At 37.0% G+C, this 25,051-nt stretch overlaps 1 protein-coding gene across 5 annotated transcripts in view; it reads right to left on the bottom strand.

Annotated features, from left to right (window-relative positions):
• The window catches only part of LOC131427908 (maternal protein pumilio), a 325,778-nt gene that overhangs the window by 20,086 nt on the left and 280,641 nt on the right, over nucleotides 1-25,051 (bottom strand). For all 5 annotated transcript variants that reach the window (XM_058591489.1, XM_058591488.1, XM_058591487.1 and 2 more), the window contains 2 exons: nucleotides 16,929-17,282; nucleotides 6,109-6,316 (listed from right to left, as the gene is read on the bottom strand). In XM_058591489.1, coding sequence (XP_058447472.1) covers nucleotides 6,109-6,316; nucleotides 16,929-17,282 — 562 coding nt within the window. The remainder of the gene's footprint in view (nucleotides 1-6,108; nucleotides 6,317-16,928; nucleotides 17,283-25,051) is intronic.

Below are 25,051 nucleotides of genomic sequence, written 5' to 3'. Positions count from 1 at the left end.
TTCGCCAAATACAAAAATGTTGGGCGACTATGAAGCTCCGGACAATAGGGAAGGTCTTGAAAAATGACAAGGATTTGAAGAAATAGTGAATGGAAGTGTGTGAGAAATATTTGAAAAGAAAAAGGATTTGGTGGGTGACTTCAAGTACAAAATTCGGGCATTTAGTTTAGGAGAGGGAGTTTAATAAACCAACTCTGCAAAAACATAGCTAAAATGTGTTTGTTCAAACCCTGAGAGTTTCGAATATAAATTTCTGAGAATAAATTTTTTATTGATCATTTTTGAGATTTCATTTTTACGATTACAATCTTTAATCATATCAACCTGTGATAGTATACATAGAAAAAAAGTAGTGAAATCTATACACCATGTAAATCGAGAGTACTTCGAAATCAGTGGAAAAAATATTCATTTTTAATCGAATATTATATGATGAAAAAGAAATTTATGGCCATTGACTGTCAACATATCCCTACTCATTCATTTGACTTTTGTTACCATACTCAAATGAAGTTCTTTGAAGCCGTCGTCAGTTGAATCACCGAACCTGGTCATTTGAAGTTTGAAGTTTGAATGCTTGAAAGCTTGCTAACCAAAATTCTCTTCGGTCAGAATTATAAATAGAAGGTAGCGTTACTCATTTGAGTTTACGATAATCACCAGCAAGTTTAAATCGATAAGATTTGACTGTTTAAGGGGTTGCACCACCGTAGAATTTAAAAAAAATTGGAATTTTTTTCATTCCAAAGCCTATGTATGATCTTAAAAATAATATTCCAAAAGATGAAAAGCGGGAAAAATTTCTAGACGTCTCAATTTCGAGCATGAGATAATATTTTACAGCGCCGAAAACGTTAAACGCGTTTATCTCAGAACCACGTTTTTTGAGCTGGCCGGAAACATAAGTCAAGTAAATTTTGGCCAATCGATTCAAAAATTTTACAGAATATTTTCGATAGTTATCTCCACAGAGGTACGTAGGGGTTTTTGAAAATTGTGAATATTTTTATGAACAATTTCGTGATGAAAAAATGCGGTTTTATTTTCAAAGGGACATTTACAGAAAATCAATTAATTAAAAAATCCCTACGTACCTCTATGCACACTGTAATAAGGAGTGTATCGATAAGTAGTTAGCAACATTTAAACAGTTATTACTCTGAAATGGCTTATTTTTTTGCAGCGTGTTTTGCGGTGACATGTTTGTTTACATGTCAATAACAGCTGCGCAATCGATTGGTTTCGGTACGGTTTATCGTTTCAATGATGAGTCGAATTGATCCGGAAACGCGAAAGAAAATTCTGCACACTTGGTGCTCAGAAAGTGGTGTCACGTACAACGAAATTGCAAAACGGGTGAAAGTGCACCACACCAGTGTCAAAAATATTATCGAGAAGTTCGGTAAGACCCTTTCCATGAAGGATTTGCCCCGATCCGGAAGGAAAACGGGTCCCAGCCAGCCCGGCCGGAACTTAAAAGTGGTTGAGTACATCAGGAAAAACCCATCGGCGTCGCCGCGGGATTTGGCCAAGCAGTTCAACACCAGCATCGGGATGATTCAACGGATCAAAATTCGGAGCTCCCTGACAACGTACAAGAAACAGAAGGTGCCGAAAAAGTCCATGGTACAGCAAGTTCAAGCCAAAACAAGAGCGCGAAAACTGTATAACCGGATTCTACATAATAAAGACGGATGCATCCTGATCGACGACGAAACCTACGCCAAGGAAGACTCTCGAGCGCTGCCCGGATCGCAATATTATACGAAATCGGTGTACCAGGACCTGGACGACGCTGACACCACGGTGGTGATGGAAAAGTTTGGACAGAAGGTGTTGGCCTGGCAAGCAATTTGTACCTGTTGTTTGCGGTCGTCGATTTTCTTCACGAAGGACACAATTAACGCCAAGGTGTACGAGGAAGAATGTTTGAAGAAGAGAATGCTGCCACTGTACAGAAAGCATAAGACTCCTCCTCTTATGGCCGGATTTGGCTTCAGCCCACTACGCCAACTCCGTTCTACAGTAGTTGTCAAAAAATAATGTACAATTCGTGGAAAAGGACATCAACCCACCGAACTGCCCGGATCTTCGGCCAATTGGAAGGTATTGGACAATTGTCAATCGGCACTTTCGGAAGGGAGGTACAGTGTCCCAAAACATGCAGGAGTTAAAAAAACTGGACAGCTGCCACCAGGAAAGTCACAAAAGTAACTGTGCATAATTTAATGAAGAATGTCAAGTCCAAAGCGCGAGCGTTTCACAGAAACTAGGAATATAATCAGTGAAATGCATAAAAATGTAACTTTCCTACAATATATCGAAAACTGATGTCATAATATGTTTTTTTTCGCTTTTTTATTCAATAATCAATGTTACGATACTTTTCGATACACTCCTTACGAAATTAGAAAATGTTTTGTTATTTGTTCTAGATTGAAAACTGCGGGAGCTGAATTTTCGGCCGTCAAAATGTAGCACTTTCGCGGAAATGCCGCCAAGCTGCCATTTTGTTTTTCAATTTTTAAAACAATCATTTTTTTGTACTTAAAAATACATATTGAAAAGTGCTTTAAACAAAATTCGGATTAGTCCATTTTTTGGATGACAAAATAATTCCCCAAAAAAGTCTTTTTTTTTTCACAGTGATGTAACCCCTTAAAATGTGCTGAGAGGTATTCGAAAGTATTAAAAATGAAAACTGAAAGAGGAAAAAAATAAATTATGTTTATTCTGTAATTGATTTTTCAACTATTACGACTGGTTTACCTTTCTTCTATTATCTTGAATTAATTCGAATGTTCACATGAACCTCATTTGAAGGCGAGCATTCAATTGAGAGATATTTTTTTGATTTCCTGAGATCAACTGACAGTGGTTAAACTGAGTTTCGGTTAAAACTTGAAATAAATGAAAAATTGAACGTTGCCCATTCGGCTTGAATATAATGAAGTTTTACTGCACTATTTGCGATAGATATCAGGTTTTTGGGGGTAACGACTGGTTGCAGAATATTTGTTAGACAATATGCGACTTTCTCAGTCTAATTCGCGTTGGCGAACGGTGTTTTTTGTGGAATTATCCGACGTTTCGATCATTTTTGATAGCCTTTTTCGAGGGAAATTAGGTTTAATCGTTATTGTCGATGACGGAATCAAATTTCGCGCTGCATAAAACCGTTGGAAAACAACGTAATCGACAATAACCCCCAATTTCACTTCAACAAAGCCACCAAAAATGTCCTCGGGTCGGGCCATTTCACAAAAGTATCGTTTGTTCATATTAGCAAGACTGAGAAAACAGGTCGTCAAATGGTGAGATAACTAAGTCCTCACAAGTTCCTATCTCATGCTTCCCCGAGCGTCTATGATGACATTTGGTCAATAGAACGGCGTCGACTGGGTGCTATCGCCTTCTGCTTTAGTAGCAGAATGAGAGAGTGCGAAATGACTTGTAGTTTGAAGCCCATCTTAAAGTGCAATATTTATCATAGTATATTGCAACATGAGGTTCTGTTGTTTGTAGAATTATTTGTTATATTGAATTGAATTACATTACATTGTATTATATATTGTTGTTATTATTATTATTATAATTATAATTATTATTATTATTATTATTATTATTATTATAATTATTATAATAATAATAATTATTATTATTATTGTTATTATTATTATTATTATTATTATTCCTGCAGAACTGCGACGAAAGAAGAGCATAACTTACACTGCGACATCAACTGTTATATATTGTATCATAGCATATCATTTCATATATTATCTTCTGTTATGTTATTTAATGTTTTATGGTATTATAATGCATTGCATTATATCATATTATATTGAATTATATTATATTACATTATAAGTATACTATTGTGTTATATTGTATTATGTTATAGTATATTGTTAGAATATATTGTGTAATGTTCTATTATGTTGTGCTTTATTATATTATATTATACTGTGTTATTTTATGTTATATTATATAATGTTATTTTATATTATGTTATATCACAGAGAACAGATATCCAAAAGACATTCATACGTGCAAAGTCGTGTGCAACGGTGATTTTTAACGGATTTTCACTTGTATGCTTTACACAGCTTTTTAAAAAAGTTTGTACTAGCTTGGATATCTGTTCTTTGTAGTTATTTTATATCATATCATGTTATATTGAATTATATTATATTCTGTTATGTTTATTTAATTATATCATATTATATTGTATTATATTATATTTTTTATAAAATTTTATATTATATTATAAAGGGTGATTTTTTAAGAGCTTGAGAACTTTTTTAAACAATAAAACGCATAAAATTTGCAAAATCTCATCGGTTCTTTATTTTAAACGTTAGATTGGTACATGACATTTACTTTTTGAAGATAATTTCATTTAAATGTTGACCGCGGCTGCGTCTTAGGTGGTCCATTCGGAAAATCCGCTTTTTTATCGACAAATTTTGTTCAGCGATGAGGCTCATTTCTGGTTGAATGGCTACGTAAATAAGCAAAATTGCCGCATTTGGAGTGAAGAGCAACCAGAAGCCGTTCAAGAACTGCCCATGCATCCCGAAAAATGCACTGTTTGGTGTGGTTTGTACGCTGGTGGAATCATTGGACCGTATTTTTTCAAAGATGCTGTTGGACGCAACGTTACAGTGAATGGCGATCGCTATCGTTCGATGCTAACAAACTTTTTGTTGCCAAAAATGGAAGAACTGAACTTGGTTGACATGTGGTTTCAACAAGATGGCGCTACATGCCACACAGCTCGCGATTCTATGGCCATTTTGAGGGAAAACTTCGGAGAACAATTCATCTCAAGAAATGGACCGGTAAGTTGGCCACCAAGATCATGCGATTTGACGCCTTTAGACTATTTTTGTGGGGCTACGTCAAGTCTAAAGTCTACAGAAATAAGCCAGTAACTATTCCAGCTTTGGAAGACAACATTTTCGAAGAAATTCGGGCTATTCCGGCCGAAATGCTCGAAAAAGTTGCCCAAAATTGGACTTTCCGAATGGACCACCTAAGACGCAGCCGCGGTCAACATTTAAATGAAATTATCTTCAAAAAGTAAATGTCATGTACCAATCTAACGTTTAAAATAAAGAACCGATGAGATTTTGCAAATTTTATGCGTTTTATTGTTTAAAAAAGTTCTCAAGCTCTTAAAAAATCACCCTTTATTATATTGTATTATGCTCAATTATATCGACAGCGGGGAGGGGCAGGGAGTGCATCAGGGTATCTTACAAGTGAATGATGGAGTGGATTGCCAACCTGAGTCACGTGGAGAAAGCTTTGTGTTTCTCCCTAAAGGTCTGAAATGAGTAAGACGCACCCTTCTAAAAAACAAACTATCAAGCGGGTTTAAGCTGGTACAGCGAAATTCTTTATTATATGGCCGGATGTTCTTGCTGGAAGGCGCCGGGTCCTAAAAACCCATTTTGGCCTTCTTAACAGCAATTATATGAAAGCTATCGGATAATCAAATTCGGATCTACTGTACTGCACTGTACCCGCATATACTGGTAATACCTTGAACTGATGGTGGCTTCACACATACATACACATACACATTAGCCAGGCTGAGAAAACTGCACATTATTTGACAGAAATAGAACTAAATCAGTTGAATTAAAATTGAAATTTAGATGGAATTCAATGAATAAGCTCGTATTATCGATTTAACACTTAGTTTTACTTAAAACGTATATTGAAAAATGAAGAACAGTGAAGTCGTTTTATATTCAATTTCTTTCTTCATATAAGTTCATGAAAAAAGATGTAACATTACAACACATTTTTATCTGTGTACATACAAAAACAACATAACATTTTTGATACAAAACACATACAGACTTTTGACAAATTGAATCGAGTGAAATATAAAAACACAATAAATACAAACAATTCTATATCAATGTACAAGTTAAACCATTAAAAAAATGTAACATTCTGTCATCGTTGACCATATTTCAATTTCTAGTTATTGATTCTATCGATCTTTCGATGAACACCGCGATCAAATATTGAACCCCGAAGTGCATTATGTTTAATGGAAAAAAAAATACAACAGAGTAAACAATGTGTTACCTCCAACGTTGGATCCGTTCTGTGCGGAGTACATGTTCTGCTGGGCCGTCTGCGGCTGTGGTGGGTAGATGGCTGGCGGTGCCTGTGGAGCTCGGGGTCCACCTGGCGGTACGAGCACCGGGGGCGCCGGACTCACCAATCGCATGGGTGTTCCAGTACGTGGACCCATCACTAGCGAACCACTCTGATCGTAGAATGCCGATATCACCTGGACGTACGCGGACGGATCGACCGAACAATCCCCAATCGGGTCATTTTGGATTTGTACATTTACGTAATTGATATCGTGCGATTGTGTGATATTTGGTATGATGATACGGGAAAAAGAGAAAGAAAATAATATACAAACAAACATTAGGGAATTATTGACATTATTTACAGATCTTAACCTACAGTTTAGTGATATAATACATTTGACAATATACGCGTGGTAAATGATGATAGGTTTATCAACCTCATACTGGTGAAAATCATAACTCGAGTATCGGTGAGTTCAATGGGTTAACCCATGGCAGGAGTTATTTTTTTTTGTACAGATATCTACCAGTGAAAAAATGAAACGAAACGAACGGAACCAAAAGCATAGGAGCAATCAGCAAATGTGTTACATCCCTATCTCGGAGGGAACTGCAATTAAAACTAAACCTGAACCAGCATTCTTCGTCTTGTGCTTTCCGGCAGAGCAAATTGCAACCCACATCACCCCCAGAATACTAAATCGGCGAGCGTGTCAATAATTGTGAGCTTCTGAGGTCATTACCGAGGGAATAGATCATGTAATAGTTCCTTGTGCACATCGCACCGGTATCGTGCTTGCCAAGATTCTTTCGCCGGCCTTTTCACCATTGGCGCGTGAGTGGGTTTTGTTTGAGGTATTTAATTAGAAGCAGTTGCAAACATCACTTGGCACGCTTCGTCAAACCGCATCCAAATGTGCATGCATGCAGGTGGCTCTATTTATTATTAATATAATATCGCGTGCTCTCGAGAGTAACCGGCATTATTTCGCGATGGTGCAACTGATTGGATTTTGGTTACACTAGAGAATACCCGGGGGGGAAATGTACATTGGATAGATATCATGGGGGATGTAGCAGAGAAAATGCTATTGTCTAGCAATTAAATGGTGATTGTTCATGGTTGTAAAGCACTATGCAATTAGCGTACAGGTGTTTAGTGAAGACGACAGCGAAGGTTTGCTGTTTCGATAGAAGAGTGTAATTATGTTACCATGCATGGATTGGTTGCGGCTAAGAATGTTTGTAATATTGAGTCGCGTTCTTGTGTTTATAGAAAGCCATGGCGTTCTTGTTTTTGTAACAAAAACCAGAGCCCTCTTCGCGAACAGAAAATGTTACAATCAGAAGGAAAAGATGATCTAAAAATAAATGCGATGCTTTTGTATAACAAATACAGTAGAATCTAATGGGATTTCAGATTCAAGACACGGGGTTGTAAGAAATTTGAGATGATAATCACGAGAAACTTTGCTTTTTATATTGAGTATTGGAATATGATTTCAGCTAGTTCAGTCATTATCAGTGGCGTCTCGTGACAAAATTTACGGGCTGTGCTTTGCTTATGTATGAAATCAAATGTAACAATTTGTTAAAAATGAATACTAACGATCCAGGAACGGATATCCGATTGTGTTTTTTCAATGCATAAAATAACGATATAACGATATGGGAATTAATTATTAAACTTTCGTATCATGGATACAATAGAGGAATTTGGCGCTCTGTAAGTCGAGCAAATCTATCAATAACTTCTTCAATAAAACCACTTCGACGTTGCAACTGAGACAGCAATTTGATTTCAACTTCCATGAGCTGAGCTGGGTTACTCATTCTCTTGAATCTGTGTAGTAACTCATGTGCACGGAGAAGACACTAACACAGATAGACTACTAGATACTTGAAATTTTATGTTGGATGTTTATGAGACGTGTCTAAATAAAGACTGTCCCAGAAAGTATGGACGCAACCAAAAACCGCTGCCATTTCGCAATGGTTCAGAATCTGTCAATTTTTATGGCTACGTCCTGTTGTTTACACTCTTCTCTAACCACTTGTGCAAACCTTCTTCTAAACCTCAGTTGGATAAACGTATACTGAAGGCGTTCGAGCAAAAACAGGAGGTTTCAGTTCGGGATGTGGCCAAAAAAATGGGCACTTCGAAGTCAAATGTTCTTCGTGCTAAAGAACGTTTGAATCTTCGAACCTATAAGAAGCAGAAACAACCAAAACGTAGTCCGAAACAAGAAGCATCGATCAGGCCGAGGGTTCGAAAGCTGTACAACACGATTCTTGCTGGAAATTTGAACTGCATAATCATGGACGACGAAACCTACGTGAAACTCGAAAACAAATCCTTGTCGGGACCACAATATTATACCAGTCCGAGACATCGATTGAAGTCGAAAAATTTGGTAAGAAAGCTATGGTCTGGCAAGCAATTTGTAGCTGCGGTAAGATTTCGAAACCCTTCATCACCACTGCTTCAATGAACAGCGAAATATACATCAAGGAATGTTTACAAAAACGACTTCTACTCATGATTCGAAGCCACAAGGATCCTGTTGTCTTCTGGCCAGATCTTGCTTCTTGTCACTACTCGAAATCAACGGTAGAATGTTATACTACCAAAAGTGTCACCTTCGTCCCAAAAGACATGAATCCACCAAATTACCCAAAATTTCGACCAATTGATGTATTTTGGGCATTAACGAAGGCACATCTTAGGAAACATGTCTCGGCAGCCGAAACCATTCAACAGTTCGAAAAAGATTGGAAAAAAGTGTCAAAACATGTCGCCAAGAAGTCTGTACGGTATTTAATGAGGAACGTTCGCAAGAAAGTGCGCCAGTTAGTCTACAATGGCTAAGTAGCAAATGTTGAGAATAATATTCTGTTGTTGTAGTCTAATATTATCAGTATATCGAATAAAATTTGAATATCTAACACTTGTGAATTATTTACAGCGAAATCAAAGTGCGTCCATACTTTCAGGGACGGTCTTTATATTTTGTGATCTTATATAATTGTAGATTCAAACGCTTAATTCTGCTGATATGGAAGCTGGAATTTATATCAACAGCAAAATTTTCATATTGTCAGCTCGGAGACTGAAAAGTCGTTCACCATCTGTGGCGACAAGCAAGTCGACTCTCGTTAACATCCAAGAAAAAGAATCAACAAACAATTATTGAAACTAAACTTTGAGTCTGCTCAGCGGTTTAGGTGATAGGTGACAATGGCAGTTCAATTTGAACTGCTAATGCACTGATGACTCGAAGACGAAACGTGGAATAATGATAAATATTTTCATTTTCGTAATATTTTGGTTTAACGCGTATCGGAATTCGTAGCATTCGTTTCACGTTCAGAAAATTTACCAACAATGTCAAGAATGTCAATTTTTTCCATTGTCAATAGTCAATCTCATATCCGATATCGTTGCCTCTGAAAACTTTTTTGTAATTAAAATAAATTGGATCAAATAATAATAATACAAATATTTATCGTCTAAATTAAACGCACTTCGAAAGGTTATAATAAAGCATAGACACTGTGAAAGAGCAGACCTAACAAAAATTGTATGAAGTTATTGAATACGTTTTTTATGCACTAAAGAGTCGAAGGCGAAACCTTAGGAAAAACTAAACAGACTATGTGCCTAACCACAAAATAAACTTACCCCGGAATGACCATGCCTGAATCGACCAGTATATCTCCCCGGTGAACGACCAAAATGTTTAAAGCCGGGGTAAAATAAATGATATATAAAAAAAAGACCAGTATAAACCGAAAACTATAAAAACACTTCGGTGTAATTTGATAAAGTTGCAAACCAAGTCGCGCTTGAGCTCATGTCTGTATAAGCGGTTGAAACTGAACTACTAGGTGGCAAAACAGTTCAACATAAACTGTTATCAACCGACGAGTCGAAAACGAAACTATAAGAAAAATTAAACCCGTTATAGCACAAAATATGCTAGCTCTTGAAGAATTTGTAAGTACATCTTTGCACTAAAAATAAAGCATTTCAAAATAGTCTTCTGTCTATCTGATTGTTCAGTAATCAATATTTCCGAGATTCGTTTAAAATATTTACTGATTTTTTGGCAAAGTGCATCTTTTTGCCGAAATTTGGCATATGTTTTTGCTGAACTCATCAGTAAATAACGATTTTGCCGGTATCAGCAAATACGTATACGCTTTACATTTTTGGTTGGAAGGAAGCAGTTATTTTCTGACGTTAATATTCTGCCGAAGTTTTCCTATGATCACTCGAAAAAGTGGAATATATTTTGGAAGTAGTCCAGAAGGAAGATGTGAGAATCTACTATCTTTTGAGTGAGTACAAATTGTTATTTATTGAAATCGCCTTCTATAGCCTACTTTTACTGTCAAGCAGAGATGGCATTTCACCAGAGTGATACACGCTAGAGTCAGATTTTTGCTACACCGAGGATGCAAAATACGAAGCACCGCACAAAGAGGAAAGCGCACCTCTTCTCAGTGTCGAATAGACAGCATTTGAGTGTGTGTTTGTGGTTAAAGCAGCTGGCGCGAGTGAAACACATTCTCTTCGCATGAATCGTTCACACGCGCTCTCGTCTAAATACACCCAAGTGACCACTGGCGCGTGATGGTGAGCGAACACTTCTGTGAACATCAATTAATAGAGAGTAGATCTGGCCTTGCTATGAAAAATTTGCAAGGAAAACCGAAAATTTTACGATAAATTGTTTTATTTTGCTGATTTTGCGTGTCCACGCTTCATCTACGAAAACCATACAGCAGAGTGCTCACCGGCGTGTACACCTCTGTGAAAGTATCTGCATCCACCTCAGAGAATTTATTAGCTAATGCTCTAGCACTTTGGTGCGATTCAGTGGAAGAGTTAAAAGGAAATAAACAAACGCACTCATGATGCGTGCACGCTTTACACAACAGTGGTGTATAAATGTGAAAGAGAAGAGCTCTCGTTGAAGTTGTCAGTGCGAGGGGGGATTTTGCTTGCTCTTCGTCACACAGAGGAGATAGACATCTCTGCTGTCAAGAAGTTATTCCGGGATGCCGAATTACGAGACGCCACGACTGGTAGTAATATCAGACGAATTTGATGAAGGTGATTGCCCTCTGGTCTGGAGGAATATCGAAATCCCTATTGGATCGGATATGTTCTGAATTTTCTGTTTTTTGCATGAAGGTGATTGCTCTCTGTGTTTTGCGTTTTTTAACGCCTTTGTAAAAGCTTTGAGTACTACTGGTAACAAATTCATTAATCTTCTTTATGTTTTGCAACTTGACCACACATTGAATATTTATAATTTCGAAAAACAAGAACCGATTTTTTTGTTTACTTTACTTTGTTTACTCTGGTAAATTCCACTTGCTGAACATACAGTAAATGTTTTTGTACAGTAAACTTTTTGCTGACAATTTCGGTAATAACTGACGTTTGTCAAACTTGAGGTTGCCGAGACTCTTTTGTCGAGATGATTAACGAGTACTCGGCTGTGCAAATCTCGCCAATTATTTTACCGAGATTCAGCGAAAAAAATTAAGTGTGTAAGCTTAATTTACAATTAGAATTATTTTTCTCTACGATCACTTTGTCGCTGTGACACGTGCGAACAAATTTCTAGGATCTGCTATACAGTTGTTATATTTAAAACTAATGGGACTGATTTTAAAATTCAGTGTATTCTATATTCATTCTCCATTTTTTTTAGGAAAAATCAACATTCAATTTATATTTTATGGCGACAACCATGTTAGTAAAAACTTTATCAATTAGTAGAGCACACGTGCGCAAATCGCGTTTAGTACTGCTGGACAGGTACTAGAGGAAGGTTTATGTATGTCTTAGTGGAGCAAAAGCCTCTAATTGTTAGCGAATGATCGCTACCCATACAACGGTTTTGTAAAGAACACTGGAAAAAGGTACAACGACCGCATGTTTCCAGTTCAGATACCAGATACTGAGAGCTGTGACTTGATGCAAACATTTGTTTTCCGTGTGCAGCACTACACGAGAGAAAGTCACATTAACAGGCTTTATTGTTATTTTAATTGCATATTTTTCTCCTTTTTAACGTGTCATACATCCACCAACAACTGCGGTTTATCATCGAAAAACTTTCGGATTCCTTCTAACAGATTAGTTTTCCTAAAATATATTTTCTAACTTATCAAGCAGCAAGAAACCACAAGTTTCCTGTAACGATCGAACCCATTATCGTCAACTGGCACAGTGCTACGAAAACACTGAACTACTATTCCAAGTGGAAACAATGGTAATCAACATATGCTAGTCGTGTCACGTGTGTCGTTTCGCAGCAACTGACGCGGAAGGTTATGACCGTGACAGTGCAACTCTTGGCGTGTTTCTTCTCACTCCGGTTCTGGCGGTAGCTGATGCGTGCACAACCCGACCGTCGTCCGAGTTCCAGATGAACATAATGAAGGAAGCAGTGACCGAACACCTAATGTTGCTCGAGCATACCGAGAATATTATGTTCGTTGGTGTTTTTTGTGATGTGAGTGATATTATGCTTTAGCACTTGCAAATGGGAAGACGGTTTTCCGGTGCAGTAGCCCGAAACTGCTTTGCTGGCTAATTGATTGCACACAATTTGAAACTGCGAAGAAGAGCGAGCCTATGCAAACAATTCTGAAATTAGTTACCTGGTTAATCGTAAACCTTGCATTCGTTCGACGGAAGGAGTGCGTAGTGAGCAAGACAATTGTCAATAGTTTATGCTAGGACAGTTGTCAATAGTTTATGATAAAGTCTCATAATAGAATCGTCACACAAAGCGCCGAAATTGGATCAGTATAGAATTGTATTTCCAATATCGTGTTCGGATTGCATAGCCGAAACCTATTACTTTGATATATAGATCAATTGTTACTTTTAACTGTTAATTGAAGCAGTAATAAGTATAGGTATGTTGCAAAAAAAACACGAACAGTAATGAAATTCTTTAATTTATTGATTGCGCTCTGTGTACGTGAAATGAAATCCAGATAGGACCTCTGTCTTGAATTTCTTTAGAAATCATAAATCATGCATAAACACATGCGAGTGACTAGAGGTTTTAGGTCAAATTTAAAGTTATTTATATTTTATTCGTGTGTGAATAAATGTTCAAAGCTAGTATAGTTATGAACTAACAAAAATCAACTACTTGATTGTTTTTTATTCGCCGTGGATAATATTGAGGATATTTCGTGATGTAAATCCACTGCAATTATGAACTATGTTGTTTCGCGGCGGATTTTGTCTTTAATAGATGTAGTAATGTACAATAATATTTGCTATTTATGTTTTTTCCGTTTCCGAGAAAGTTAACGAAACGTATACCATGACAATACCAGTAAACCAACGCTTCGGAACACTTATTCCAGCTTCGAGCACTCAATCAATTCTCTATTGCGTAATAGTGAATCCAACTTTCTTCAATAGTTACCAATCGTCGTCGGAAATGCATCTGATTCCGATTCAGCAAGGCCAAAAACGCTTCTAAAGTGCGCTTGCGTCTATTTTTTAATATCGTTTATTTTACCCCGGTCTAAACCTGATTGTGGTCGTTCGCCGGGGTGCTCGCGGTCATGTTTTTAGTTCGATAATAATGAAAGTATTTATTGAAACTATACTTTACAGAGCAAAACTTTGAATAAGCTTTGGCGTAATCAATTAGTAAACAATGTAGTCGGTTTTCCTATAAATTTATCTTTTATTATGTCCCAAACTTATTCGACAGTTTACGTTGGGATATTAGGGAGGCAGTCGTAGGTGGATTCCGGTCGATGTCCTTGTGGAACACCCAATTTTGTTGAGGTCATGCTCAAACATTTTCTCAGTCCGCTTTCTAAGGCTAGGTTAACAAATTTCACTACATTTAAATTCTACATGGAAAACCCTATTAATCACATCCGTGCCCTAAGAAGCTCTCCAAAACATTTAGTTGAAATCGCATGCATTGAACGAATTCGGATCTGTTTCCCAACCAGTCACGCTTCACTCAAACCCACGCTAAAAATGTGACTTCATCTGAGGAAAATGTTCGGTTAATTCGCAATTCTTATACTTCTCCACTAAGCTTAGACATTTTTACCTTTTTATATAGATGAAATAGGTATAGAATTCGCTCAGCTCGACGAATTGAGCAAATGTCAGTGTGTTCATGTTTGTGGGAAGGCGATGTGTGCATCCAATAAAGCGGTAAAGATTTCAAAGATGACTGGGCCGATTTGATTTCAAGCGATTTTTCCGTAATATCTCAATAATAGGGGTTTTATACGAAGTATGAGAACATTAAATTTGGAAGCAGAATTAGACACATTTTCGTCGCTATTTTCGAATTCGATATGTTTCTATATATATTTCATAAATAAATTGATTATAGCTGTCTTCAACTACAATAACAAGATTAAGACAATTTTACATTTCTCAAACATGTTCAGGAATATACATATATTAAGAGAAACTTTTATTCTTGCTCACTATTCAGAATATGTCTAATATATTCATACGTCAATCGACTACACTTTTTCCCAACCAAACATTTTGAGAGACAAATTTTCATATTACTCAAGATTTTTATATTAACATTGAGCACCTGGGGGTCGATATTCTTTTTGCGGGGGTCAACGTAAACGAAAACTGACTATGGGGGTCGACGAGGTCTAAAAATTGACCCCCTATTATTTGATATAAGTTGTTATTTGAAATATTTACGCTAAAAAAGTTTATTTGACCATCCGCAAAAATTGGTAAGTATTTTACATCAATATTGAAAAGTAAGAAATTGAATTTTCAAAGGAATTTGTTGATGGGGGTCTGAAGCCTAAGTTAATTTTAGTAAAGGGGTCCATGACTCAAAATAGTGAACAGCTACAGTAAGCCATGTGATAAACTGGACAAGGAGACAACTACACCAAAGGACAACGGTGCTTCCTTCACACCAATCCCAAGCAACCCCAGTACACCTGTGACAGCCACCAACAACAATGAAGCATCCCCTTCAACGAAACCATCAGTATCCCCTACAGAACAAAGTACACCAGCTGCAGTTAACAACTTACCCTCCAACCAAACAACAACTGCAACCAATGTCCAACAAAGCAACAGTTTTTTGGCAATATTGACATGTGGCCATCTGATTGTCATAGGTAACAAGTGATTTGCACGGGATTCATGTATCCTGACCGAAAGTCACATAAGAAGGCTGCATGCGTACAAACGTACGCCATTTAGAATACCGGGGAGAAAGTTATTCCAATTTTCTTTTTCGATAAAGAGAATCTCTCCGTATTGGGACATAGTTTTGCGAATATAAGGATCGATGACGCTTGAGGGAAGATCATGCACACGCACTTCTATAACACTATCTTCCATATATGCTGGAATGTTGTACCTAATGTTTTCGTGCTTCACATAGTGCACATTGTTATTGTCTTTTGCGAATTGAATTGCATCCAACTCTTTATAAAACTTGATGTAAACAAAATTGATTGTCTTATTGCATTGAAGTAAATGCACACGTTTGATGTCAAGATGCATTTGCTTCTTAAGCAAATATTCAAGTTCTCGCATCGAAGGTCGAATTTTGCACTGCCTGAAATCAACACTGGCTGGCTTGGATGAGATGTGAAAGCGAACTCCTATATAACCTTGTCAAGAATTCATTTGCTCTGATCCGCTCTCAAACAATTGTTTTGAAAAAGCTTCGCAACCCACTACAAACGTACCATTACCCACTTGTTGACCATTAAGAGTCTACTGTTCTTTAGAAATGAGCTAGCGCCCAGTGGGCTGTAGGGACAAGTTTGGGAATTACTGATCTAGCAGATTATGCTGAACTACTATTAAGTGCAAGTAGTTCACAATGAACTGCTTTTCACTGATGAGCCGAAGACGAAGCGTAAAAAATCTCAATGGACAGGTGTCTTTAGCCAGGTTGTTCGTAGAAAGAGACTGATGGTTGTACCTCCATTAATTGCATAACATTTAACTGCAAATCAAGTTTCATTGTACACTGCAAAGCACGGTAAACAGTAAACTGTTGTCCTTTTCATCGAGGGTTCCATTAATTTGGTTCAACTTACGTTCCCATAATTTAACCAAAAATAAACAATTAAGTGTAAAACAATTTCTACACATTGCGGTTTGTAATTCTACAATGGCCGTGTATATTATAAAATGCACGTGTATATCTACTACGGGTTAAAGTAATGATACCACCAATTAGTGAAAGCACTGATCACCAACCGGGTGCTTGATGTTGTCCTTTGATGAGACCGGTCCCGGATGAGTAAATGGTGCAAATTAGCATTGGGGGATTTGGTGGCAGTAAAGATAAATATTACAACATCTCTCGCTCCAACAAAACAGTGAAAAATGGACGATTGTGTACATTTGAATGAAAACATCGTGTATGTTTCCTGTTGTACGAAATGAAGTGGAAGGGAAGAAGACTGGTGAGTGGTTCAGTAATGCTCGAATAACTTGAAAAATGCAATTGCCTTAACACGAACTCGACGGAACGAACCCGCTACTAACATGATTATTTAATTTAAAATGGCACAACATCAACCCAGCGGTGAATATTCCGATGTGGTGACTAAAATTGCTTAATTGGTATAAATGGATAAAAGCTTGAGTGCCGAATGCCAACCCGTTCCCGGTACGAATTGACGAGGAAAAATTGTCGAATGCCAGCGATAGGATTGCAATCGTCGGTTTGGTATAGCTCCGGACAGTTGGTGTTGACCTAATGGTTGCCAAAGTGTAGCATTTCTCACCTGGTAGGGTTGATTTTCGGCGCCCTGTTGTGAGGGTGTAAGTGGTCTTCGGGGCTGTGACTGCTGTTGCGGTATCAGATTGGTAGAATACACTCCCCAGGGTCCGGCCGCCATTCCGTAGTACTGTGGCACACCGGCAGTGATGAGAGTACCCATGTACGGTGACGGATCCTGGCCAGGATTGATGACATACGGTGCAGCCTGTTGCGCTGCATATGCCGCATTTTGCTGCGCTAGAAACTGTTGCTGCTGGGCAGTTAATGAGAGAGCTGACTGTGGCAGTGGCTGTCCGTTCGGTGCACCCGGGACTGCCGAGTTGGCAGCTGTGAGGCCTGGATTTGATCTGAATAGTTGCTGTAAAGAACAATAGGAAAGGAAACAGTTATTATTATATTGGTTCTATCAGTCTCATGATGACGAAAACAATGGCGGGAAATGTACAACACCAGTAGGTTTACTTTCGACGATACTTTCAGCTAAATTGCAGTTCTGAATTACTGAAACGAGAACAGGTTGTTTATGAGCAGCTCAGTGAGTCCCGAGGGTTGCAGTGCCATTCGGTCGACTAGCGCCATCTGTTTCGTACGGTGTCACTAGCAGCCTCCAGGGAACGAAACATTTTGACTACGGCTTTGATTAGACCACAGACCCAGAAATGACAACCGTTGCCGGAGTTTCCAAAACACTGCACAGCATAGAGAGGCTTCCGGCTACAACAAACACTATCCAGTGATTACGAATGTATCATTTTCTGGTATGTTTCGTCGGTTTCGAATAGGTGCTGGATAAAAACCGCATGGAATGTTTTGCTCTGGTTATGCGATGTACTATTTATTGGTTATGCGGTTAAATTAATGAACGGAATGAAGCTGATATGCAATAATAAACTTTGACCAAACTGGTGTAAATGGAATTGCTAGAATAGCAATTTACGCAAGAAATTGAATCGACATGCAATTGCTTTCATTGGAACTAGGAATTGAGAAAGTAATTGCTGAGATAAAAATTGTTGCTGGTACATCGGTATCATTGATGCGGTTGTGGAAATTCGGTGATTTAATGTACAACAAACTAGAAAAAATTAGCCTTGGTGTTTCAATTATTTAAGTTGCTCTTTCTCATCCATGAGTAAAATTCATGCAATACTTCTTGTAACATAAATGAATACGGTAAGATTTTAAATTAACTGTTAAATAAAGAAGAGGAGAGGAGATTGACCTGGCACATTCGAGGCATGCTTTCAGAGAAGTTTTCAGGGAATCATATAGGAAAAAAAACGATACAAAATCTTCCGAATTCTTCCTCAAGATAGCCGCCTTAAATTATGCACAGAATTTCCGGCAAGTTTGTTATTTATTTTTGATCGGGTTTGCGTTGGGTGATTGGTAAAACATATCCAAGATGCGGATGCCCTTCTCCTCCATCTAGGAGCAATAGAGGCGGCTTCGATACCTCAGCTAATTAACCTCTTGAAGGACCCGATCCCTGCTATCAGGTCCAAACATGTACTAAGCCAACTTTAAAAGTTGTCGTAGCCTTTTTGCTGAATGATGATGAAAACAATAATCATTTTTGTGAATTTTATTTTAGAATTATCGTTCAACAAAATAAATTCAAATGTTTTGCATGATCAAAAACATCATTCGAACAACATTTAGTAATTTTTCCATGGAAAAATATTGAGAAATAAATCGGTGAGAGGTATTTTGAGGACGCTTCTTAAAAATCATGATTTGCGGTGTCTACTGTATCTTAGGCCAGACTAATCAGAAGTGAACAAATCATAGCAACATGGTTGGAGTATAAATTTTTCTAGGCCTAGCCGCCATTTTGTAGCTGTAAAGCCTCCCCAAAGTAACAAACAACGAAAAGGAAAACGTTAGGATCTGGTAGAAAGTGTGTGCAAAAAAAAATTGGTGCAGTAGTTTTTGAATGACGATGAACACGGACTTTCAAAACCTGCTTTCGAGAAAAACGCGTTTCAAGTTTTTTATCTATAAAGTCAATGGAAACAATTTATTACGCCCGTAGGGTCTAACATTTTCAAAAAATCACATTTTTTCGTTTATAAATTGATATAACGAAAAAAAAACATGTCAAGAATGTTTTGTCAAGTTTTTAAGTCAATCGAATCAGAAATCTGGGACCTGTACACCGAGTTCTTGCCTCTTCGCAGTATGAGGTAAGCCATAAAGATAAAGCCCCATAACTTGCTGAGTTTTGTTCCGATAGGCTTAAAATTTCACAGAATATTCTAGAAATGTCTTACTATAAGAAAATACAAAGAAAATAATAGACCCTATCCGCCCCTTTATGTATTAAGATTGTTTTATATGGTGCACCTTGTAATCAGTCCGGTATTTTTCTATTGGACAAAGTTTCGAAGTGTTTGGGGTTCAAATCTTTCGGCACGAAATTGACATCATATCCATTTTATCATTCTGGCACGTCCTTCAAGCAGTGGCATGATGCAAAATCCCACTAAAGTACCGTATCTAAGTGTTCCGATTGAGTTGACACGTGTGTCGCTTGTTCGTGTAAGTGAACGTTAAGGTATTCGTCTACACACGTTTATGAATATCCCTGTGAGCTTTGATGAATCCACTTATTCGTTATAATTCACATCTTCTCTATGAATTTAAACGTTTCATGGTTTTTGAGCAGAGTTATTTGCAAGCTACAAAATACAAGCTAACTATACATATTTAGAATACATTAAGAATATAGTTTTCTTGGGCTTTTTATGATCACATATTGCTAGTACGCAATGCATGACTGAGATACACGGGAAAGAAATATTGAAACACTCTCCTTTATCATGCAACCAAGCTACTAGGTGTTTTTGAAAACAAAAAATGTGGAATGGATACATAAATTTTTGAAATTTGCATATGTGAATACTTGAAACGAACGCAATTTTATAGAGTAAGAACAATAATGTGATAATCTGCATTTGTCATATGGGACCGTTCATAAACCACGTAGACCAATATCTGGTATTTATTTAACCCCCCCTCACCCTTAGTAGACTTTCCAATTAACCCTCCCCCCTTACTAAAAAATCTACGCAGACTTTTCTTTGTCACAAAACAATTTTTCAAATAATATTTCAGTGAAACGTTACTAATGTCGTTTTTCATTGAAAACACTCGTGGAGTGTTTTGCCCAATTCGTGCAGTCGAGCAATCAAAACAGATGCACTGTGTTTCATTGATTTGCACCGCACGAAAAAAATGCACTTTCGGGGCAATTTGCACCCGTTTTCTTTTCGGAGCAGCAAGCGTGCAAACAAAAGTTTACAAAATCGTTTCATAGATCAGATGTCGGGGCAAAACACTGGCACCGAGCGAGTGGAATCAATGAAAAACGACATAGGTAAGTCTTCAATCACTGATAGATTTTTATAGTTTACATTCTGTAATAAGATTAAATAAAATCGGATCCGTTGTCATAAAGTCTTAGTTGTCCAAGATATTCAAGAGGTAAAGATATACAATAAATCTCAAAATCACATACTATGTAAACAATCGTTCGTGGGCATGCGATTTTTAGACGAGGAACGGTAAGATAGTGAGTTTACACACAGTTTTAATGTTTTTGTGATATCTTTCATAACCAATAAACTTACAGTTTCCCTTGAAAAAGACCATAACCAGTGGTCGAAACGTCGAGCAGTATATAACAGCCGTTCTTTTTTAACAGACCGGTAAAGCTGAAACCATAATTAATGGAAATTGAAATCAACAATTTTATGGGGGGAAATAGTTGGCTGGTTCGATTTCCACCTCTGGGATGCATTTTTAGGCAAATGTTTACTTTCGCAATTCCAATCAGTTTTGATATTTCAAATCCGTTTTTGGTTGGAAGAAACCACACTGACAACTACTTCACTTCAGAACAAAAATATGAATAACTTTTTAGACTTCCTCGCGATTTGGTATTTTCATAATTAATTTCTTTTTCTTATTCGTGATCGGCTATAGATGAGTGATAAATTTGGATCATTTCACTCGTCAGAACGCTCTTGAATTACAGAAGTAATTGACATTATCTTCATTTCTCCTTTCACTGCTTGATTACGATGTGACTAAATAATTTCGGAATCGGAAAGCATAAAAATTGATATTTATTCATTTACTGCAATAAACTTAAAGTCCGATGACTTTTTGCGAAGAATACCGAGCTTTTTCAATTTATGTTTATGTTAGTACTTTCTTTTATTTTTTCACTTCGATAGGGAATAGAAAAATGAAAGAAAAAACAATAGAGTCGCCTGTCTTTAAGTATACTTCTATTTGGTCATAGAACTACGGAGTATCTCATTTGATAATCACTTTCACAGTACAGATTACAGTCGACGATGTTTTTAGTCAGTCTGTCAAGGTTATTCGCCGTGACAAATTGCAATTCTGCTCTCAAGCATCATGCATTTGGTTGAATACGCAATTTCAACTGTCTTTTTGATCAATCGAAGGAAACGCGTGGCCGGCTAATTAAACTAAGTATATTGCTTGAAAAATTAAAAAAAATTAGACTACGTAGACTTTAGGTCAAGGTCCACAAGAATAATCGATTTTAATATTTAAAAACGGCTCAGAATAATAGGATTTAACATTCAAGTATTGGTAATTATCAAAGCTCTAGACAAATGTTGTCGGAATGGTATTGGTATTTATTATTATTTTATTATTCTTATTCCAAATCCCAAACCACTGGATTTAACATTCAAAGCATCAGTTATTTTCAAATCTTTGGACAAATCATGGATCTGCATTCGTATTTATAGATAATACATTAAATATTTATGAAATACTTGATATTTCTTATTACCCGTTAGATACTTTTGAGACTATAAGCTGTCTTAATGCCCATCTAAGAAAACATGACGTACTTTTCAATTAAAATATGTATCTCTTAGACAGCAGTTGAGCCGAATCAGATTTAATCCAATGAATATAGTAATTTGATTGATTTTAAATCAAATAGAACAAATGAAGTGACGTTACCAGATCTGAATTTACGTCATTAAAGTACAGCACAAATATAAGAGATCATAGATGACCACCGTGTTCGATTCCTCATGGAGTACGATAGGCATCGAAGTAATGTGCAAACAGAATAAAACTTTACCTCTACCAGGAGGTTCAAGGTGAATTGCAATGATGCACTTGCACTTCTGATATTCGCATCGAAATCCACCGTTGGAGCAAAGAGTATAACAATTTATATACCTAGACATTACCCTGGACTCTTATATTTCACAATTAACAAGTCCGGCATATTTTTTCGTCTCTATGTGGAAAAAGAGTCCAAGTCAGTGATTTTGGGTCTCAACATATGTTACCAATTTTTTAACGCGTGCATATGCAATGGTTTTCAAGCGTTACAAATGTGTTATCTGTGCCACTTATATTCCGTTCATTATTGCCTGTTGATGTAAGTACATGTATAACTGATCCTCATTGCAAACAAACACTTACAAATAATTGAAATTATTAAGATCCAACTTATTGTCAGCCACTAGAGAAAACGATATACAATTGTGAAACAGGCGCTGTAAGAAATAGGGCTATTATACCAATAGTCATCTCATTAGTAGGATCACCCTTTTATTTTGGCCGATTACTCAACTTTCAATCAGCGAATTGTGATAAAATCGGATACAATATCTTAGCTTCGACTCTAAGAAGCAAGACCGCAGGTAAAACAGTTCGAAAATTGTTCAATACTGATGTTACAGCGACGCGGAAACTCGAAACGAATTCACCTATTTTCATCTTATTCTTAAGGCCTAATGATTTTCGCATATGAGATGACTACTGGACATGTCACCCTACATTGCTTCCTAAAATGTTGATTCAACATTTCAGTTGAAAATCTGTGCTCATGTTTAATCATTAGTCATCGAGAGAAATAATTATATGACTGATCCTTTAACTTCAAAGAAACTGATCTAAATTTTAGAAAAAACTCGGTCAAATTTTTCATGCAATGCATTCATGAGATACCACACCGGTTACGAATGGGGCAGTCATGATCTAAATCTGCATGACTGTCGCTATATACCACACATTTGTGGAACATTCTTTTGAAATTGTGAATGTGGGTCGTTCTGTAAAATAACAACCTTCCTTCGGGTTTCACCGACCGACAATCGCACAGTTTACCATTTTCCGAAAACTGCGTAAACACGGAGGAGCAGCACGACCTGTGACAGGTACGGTTTCCGTCTGAAACTGTAAACGCTTACGTAGGACACCTCGGTGACCAAATAGCAGAGTTGGAGGAATTCCGCTTGTTTAAGGATAATTAAAATTCCGGTAACCCTTCAGTAAGTGGTTGTTTGTATCTTGGTTCACCGGCAATATCACTCTCGCAACAGATGTGATGCAGAACAAGCAACACAGTCCTAAGGGTGACACCGCCGGTTTGCTTGGTTGAGACGTGTGCGAAACCGAATCGACCGGTAGAATACAAACGTGTGTTTATCATAAAAATTGATTGAATTTGGGACAAATTAAAATGTTTAATGACATTCTCGCATTTGCGTCATGGGCGGATAAAATTAGCAATGCAAAATCAAATAGAACCCAAATCAAAACTATTCGAGTACCAGCAGTACCTTCGATATTAAACCGGACACACGAAATGGTTTACCATGAAAGAATGCTTGCCAACTATGTAGGACAAGTTTATTTTCATTAACATACAGTAACGTGTATGAACCTCATGCAAGAGTGTCTTGCGTCACAGCAGACATAAACAAGGACATATTCATAGAGAGAAAGAGAAAAAAAACTGAAATAGTGGCACATTGTCACTGAAGCAGGAAGGACTCACATCAAAAGGCTAGCCATGGTAGGCTAAACAACTCTGTAATAAAAAGCACTTCAGTAGATTGCATTCATTCCACTGTTGTCGTCTGGATTCACTTTCACATGGAACCGTCTAGGCCATCACCTAGCAGTAGTCTAATGATGGGGACAGAACACGTGAAAATGCATACAGTCCACCGTAATGGTTGGCTACATGAAATCAATATTTAACCAATATGGTCACAGACATATCTCCATCTAGAAAGTTTCCAGTGATAAGTGCACATCGACGTTAGTGGATTAGATTATTCCGTCATTTTTTTTTTATGAATACCCTAGTAAATAACAGTTGAGTAATAACCGAGTGATTTCAAGTGCTACAGGAAATCAATAGAAATAGCTTTGAATAAAACGGCAAGTATACAAAATTGAGGGTACTGTATGGTAAAGAAATTTTTGCTCGTTGATAATTTGAGAACCTAAACAAACGTTTGTTTGTTACTTTAGTTGGTACTCCATTTATAAAAATTCAATAACTATTTCGTTGTTTTTGTATTACATATCATTCGACACAGCTCGACGAAACCGAAAAATATCAGTGTGTGTAAACTTTTGAAAGATTTTGCTCTCTTCTAAGTATTCTCGGAGATGGCTGAACCGAAATCAACATGATGATGATCATTTGAAAGCCATTTAATTTACGCGTTTAAGTCCGTACGAGCGGCAGCGAGGTCGGACAGCATGTCATTAAAAACGACGAGGCGTAGATCTTAGACCTTTCAAATCGCAGTAAATTATAACAAATTCTATTAAGCAGTATGTTGATATGTTGTTCCAAATGACTGTTATGCCAAATGATCATTATGCCAAACGGTGTTATGCCAAACAGTATTATGCCATACGTGGTAGCCACGTTTTTTAGAACCATCCTTTGACGTAAAATTGATTAGTGCTTTATTTGAAAATTAGGCTTAAACGATTTGAAAGTAATTACAAAATTTCAAGTTATTGATGTAAAGTGGTTATCATTAAAAACCAAAAGTTTTGCGGATGCCTACCCATCTGTTTAGCTGTGTTTTTTTTCATTTTAAGCATCTTTTATTTTAGGAATTTTGATAATTTGATTAGTAAAATGTTGGTTTAAACAACAGGCTTAACATATAAATATTACATTCTCCGGTGAACGACTCAAGAAAATTAAAACTGGGGTAAAATAAAGCGAAATGCTAAAAATAATAATATAGCAACAATATTGAAAATGTGTTTTTTTTTTAAATTTCATTTTTTCAGGTATGTTTCTAATTCTTG

This window comes from Malaya genurostris, chromosome 2, assembly GCF_030247185.1.
Source record: "Malaya genurostris strain Urasoe2022 chromosome 2, Malgen_1.1, whole genome shotgun sequence".
Classification (NCBI taxonomy): Eukaryota; Metazoa; Arthropoda; class Insecta; order Diptera; family Culicidae; genus Malaya; species Malaya genurostris.
This window is presented reverse-complemented; position numbering and strand designations above follow the sequence as displayed.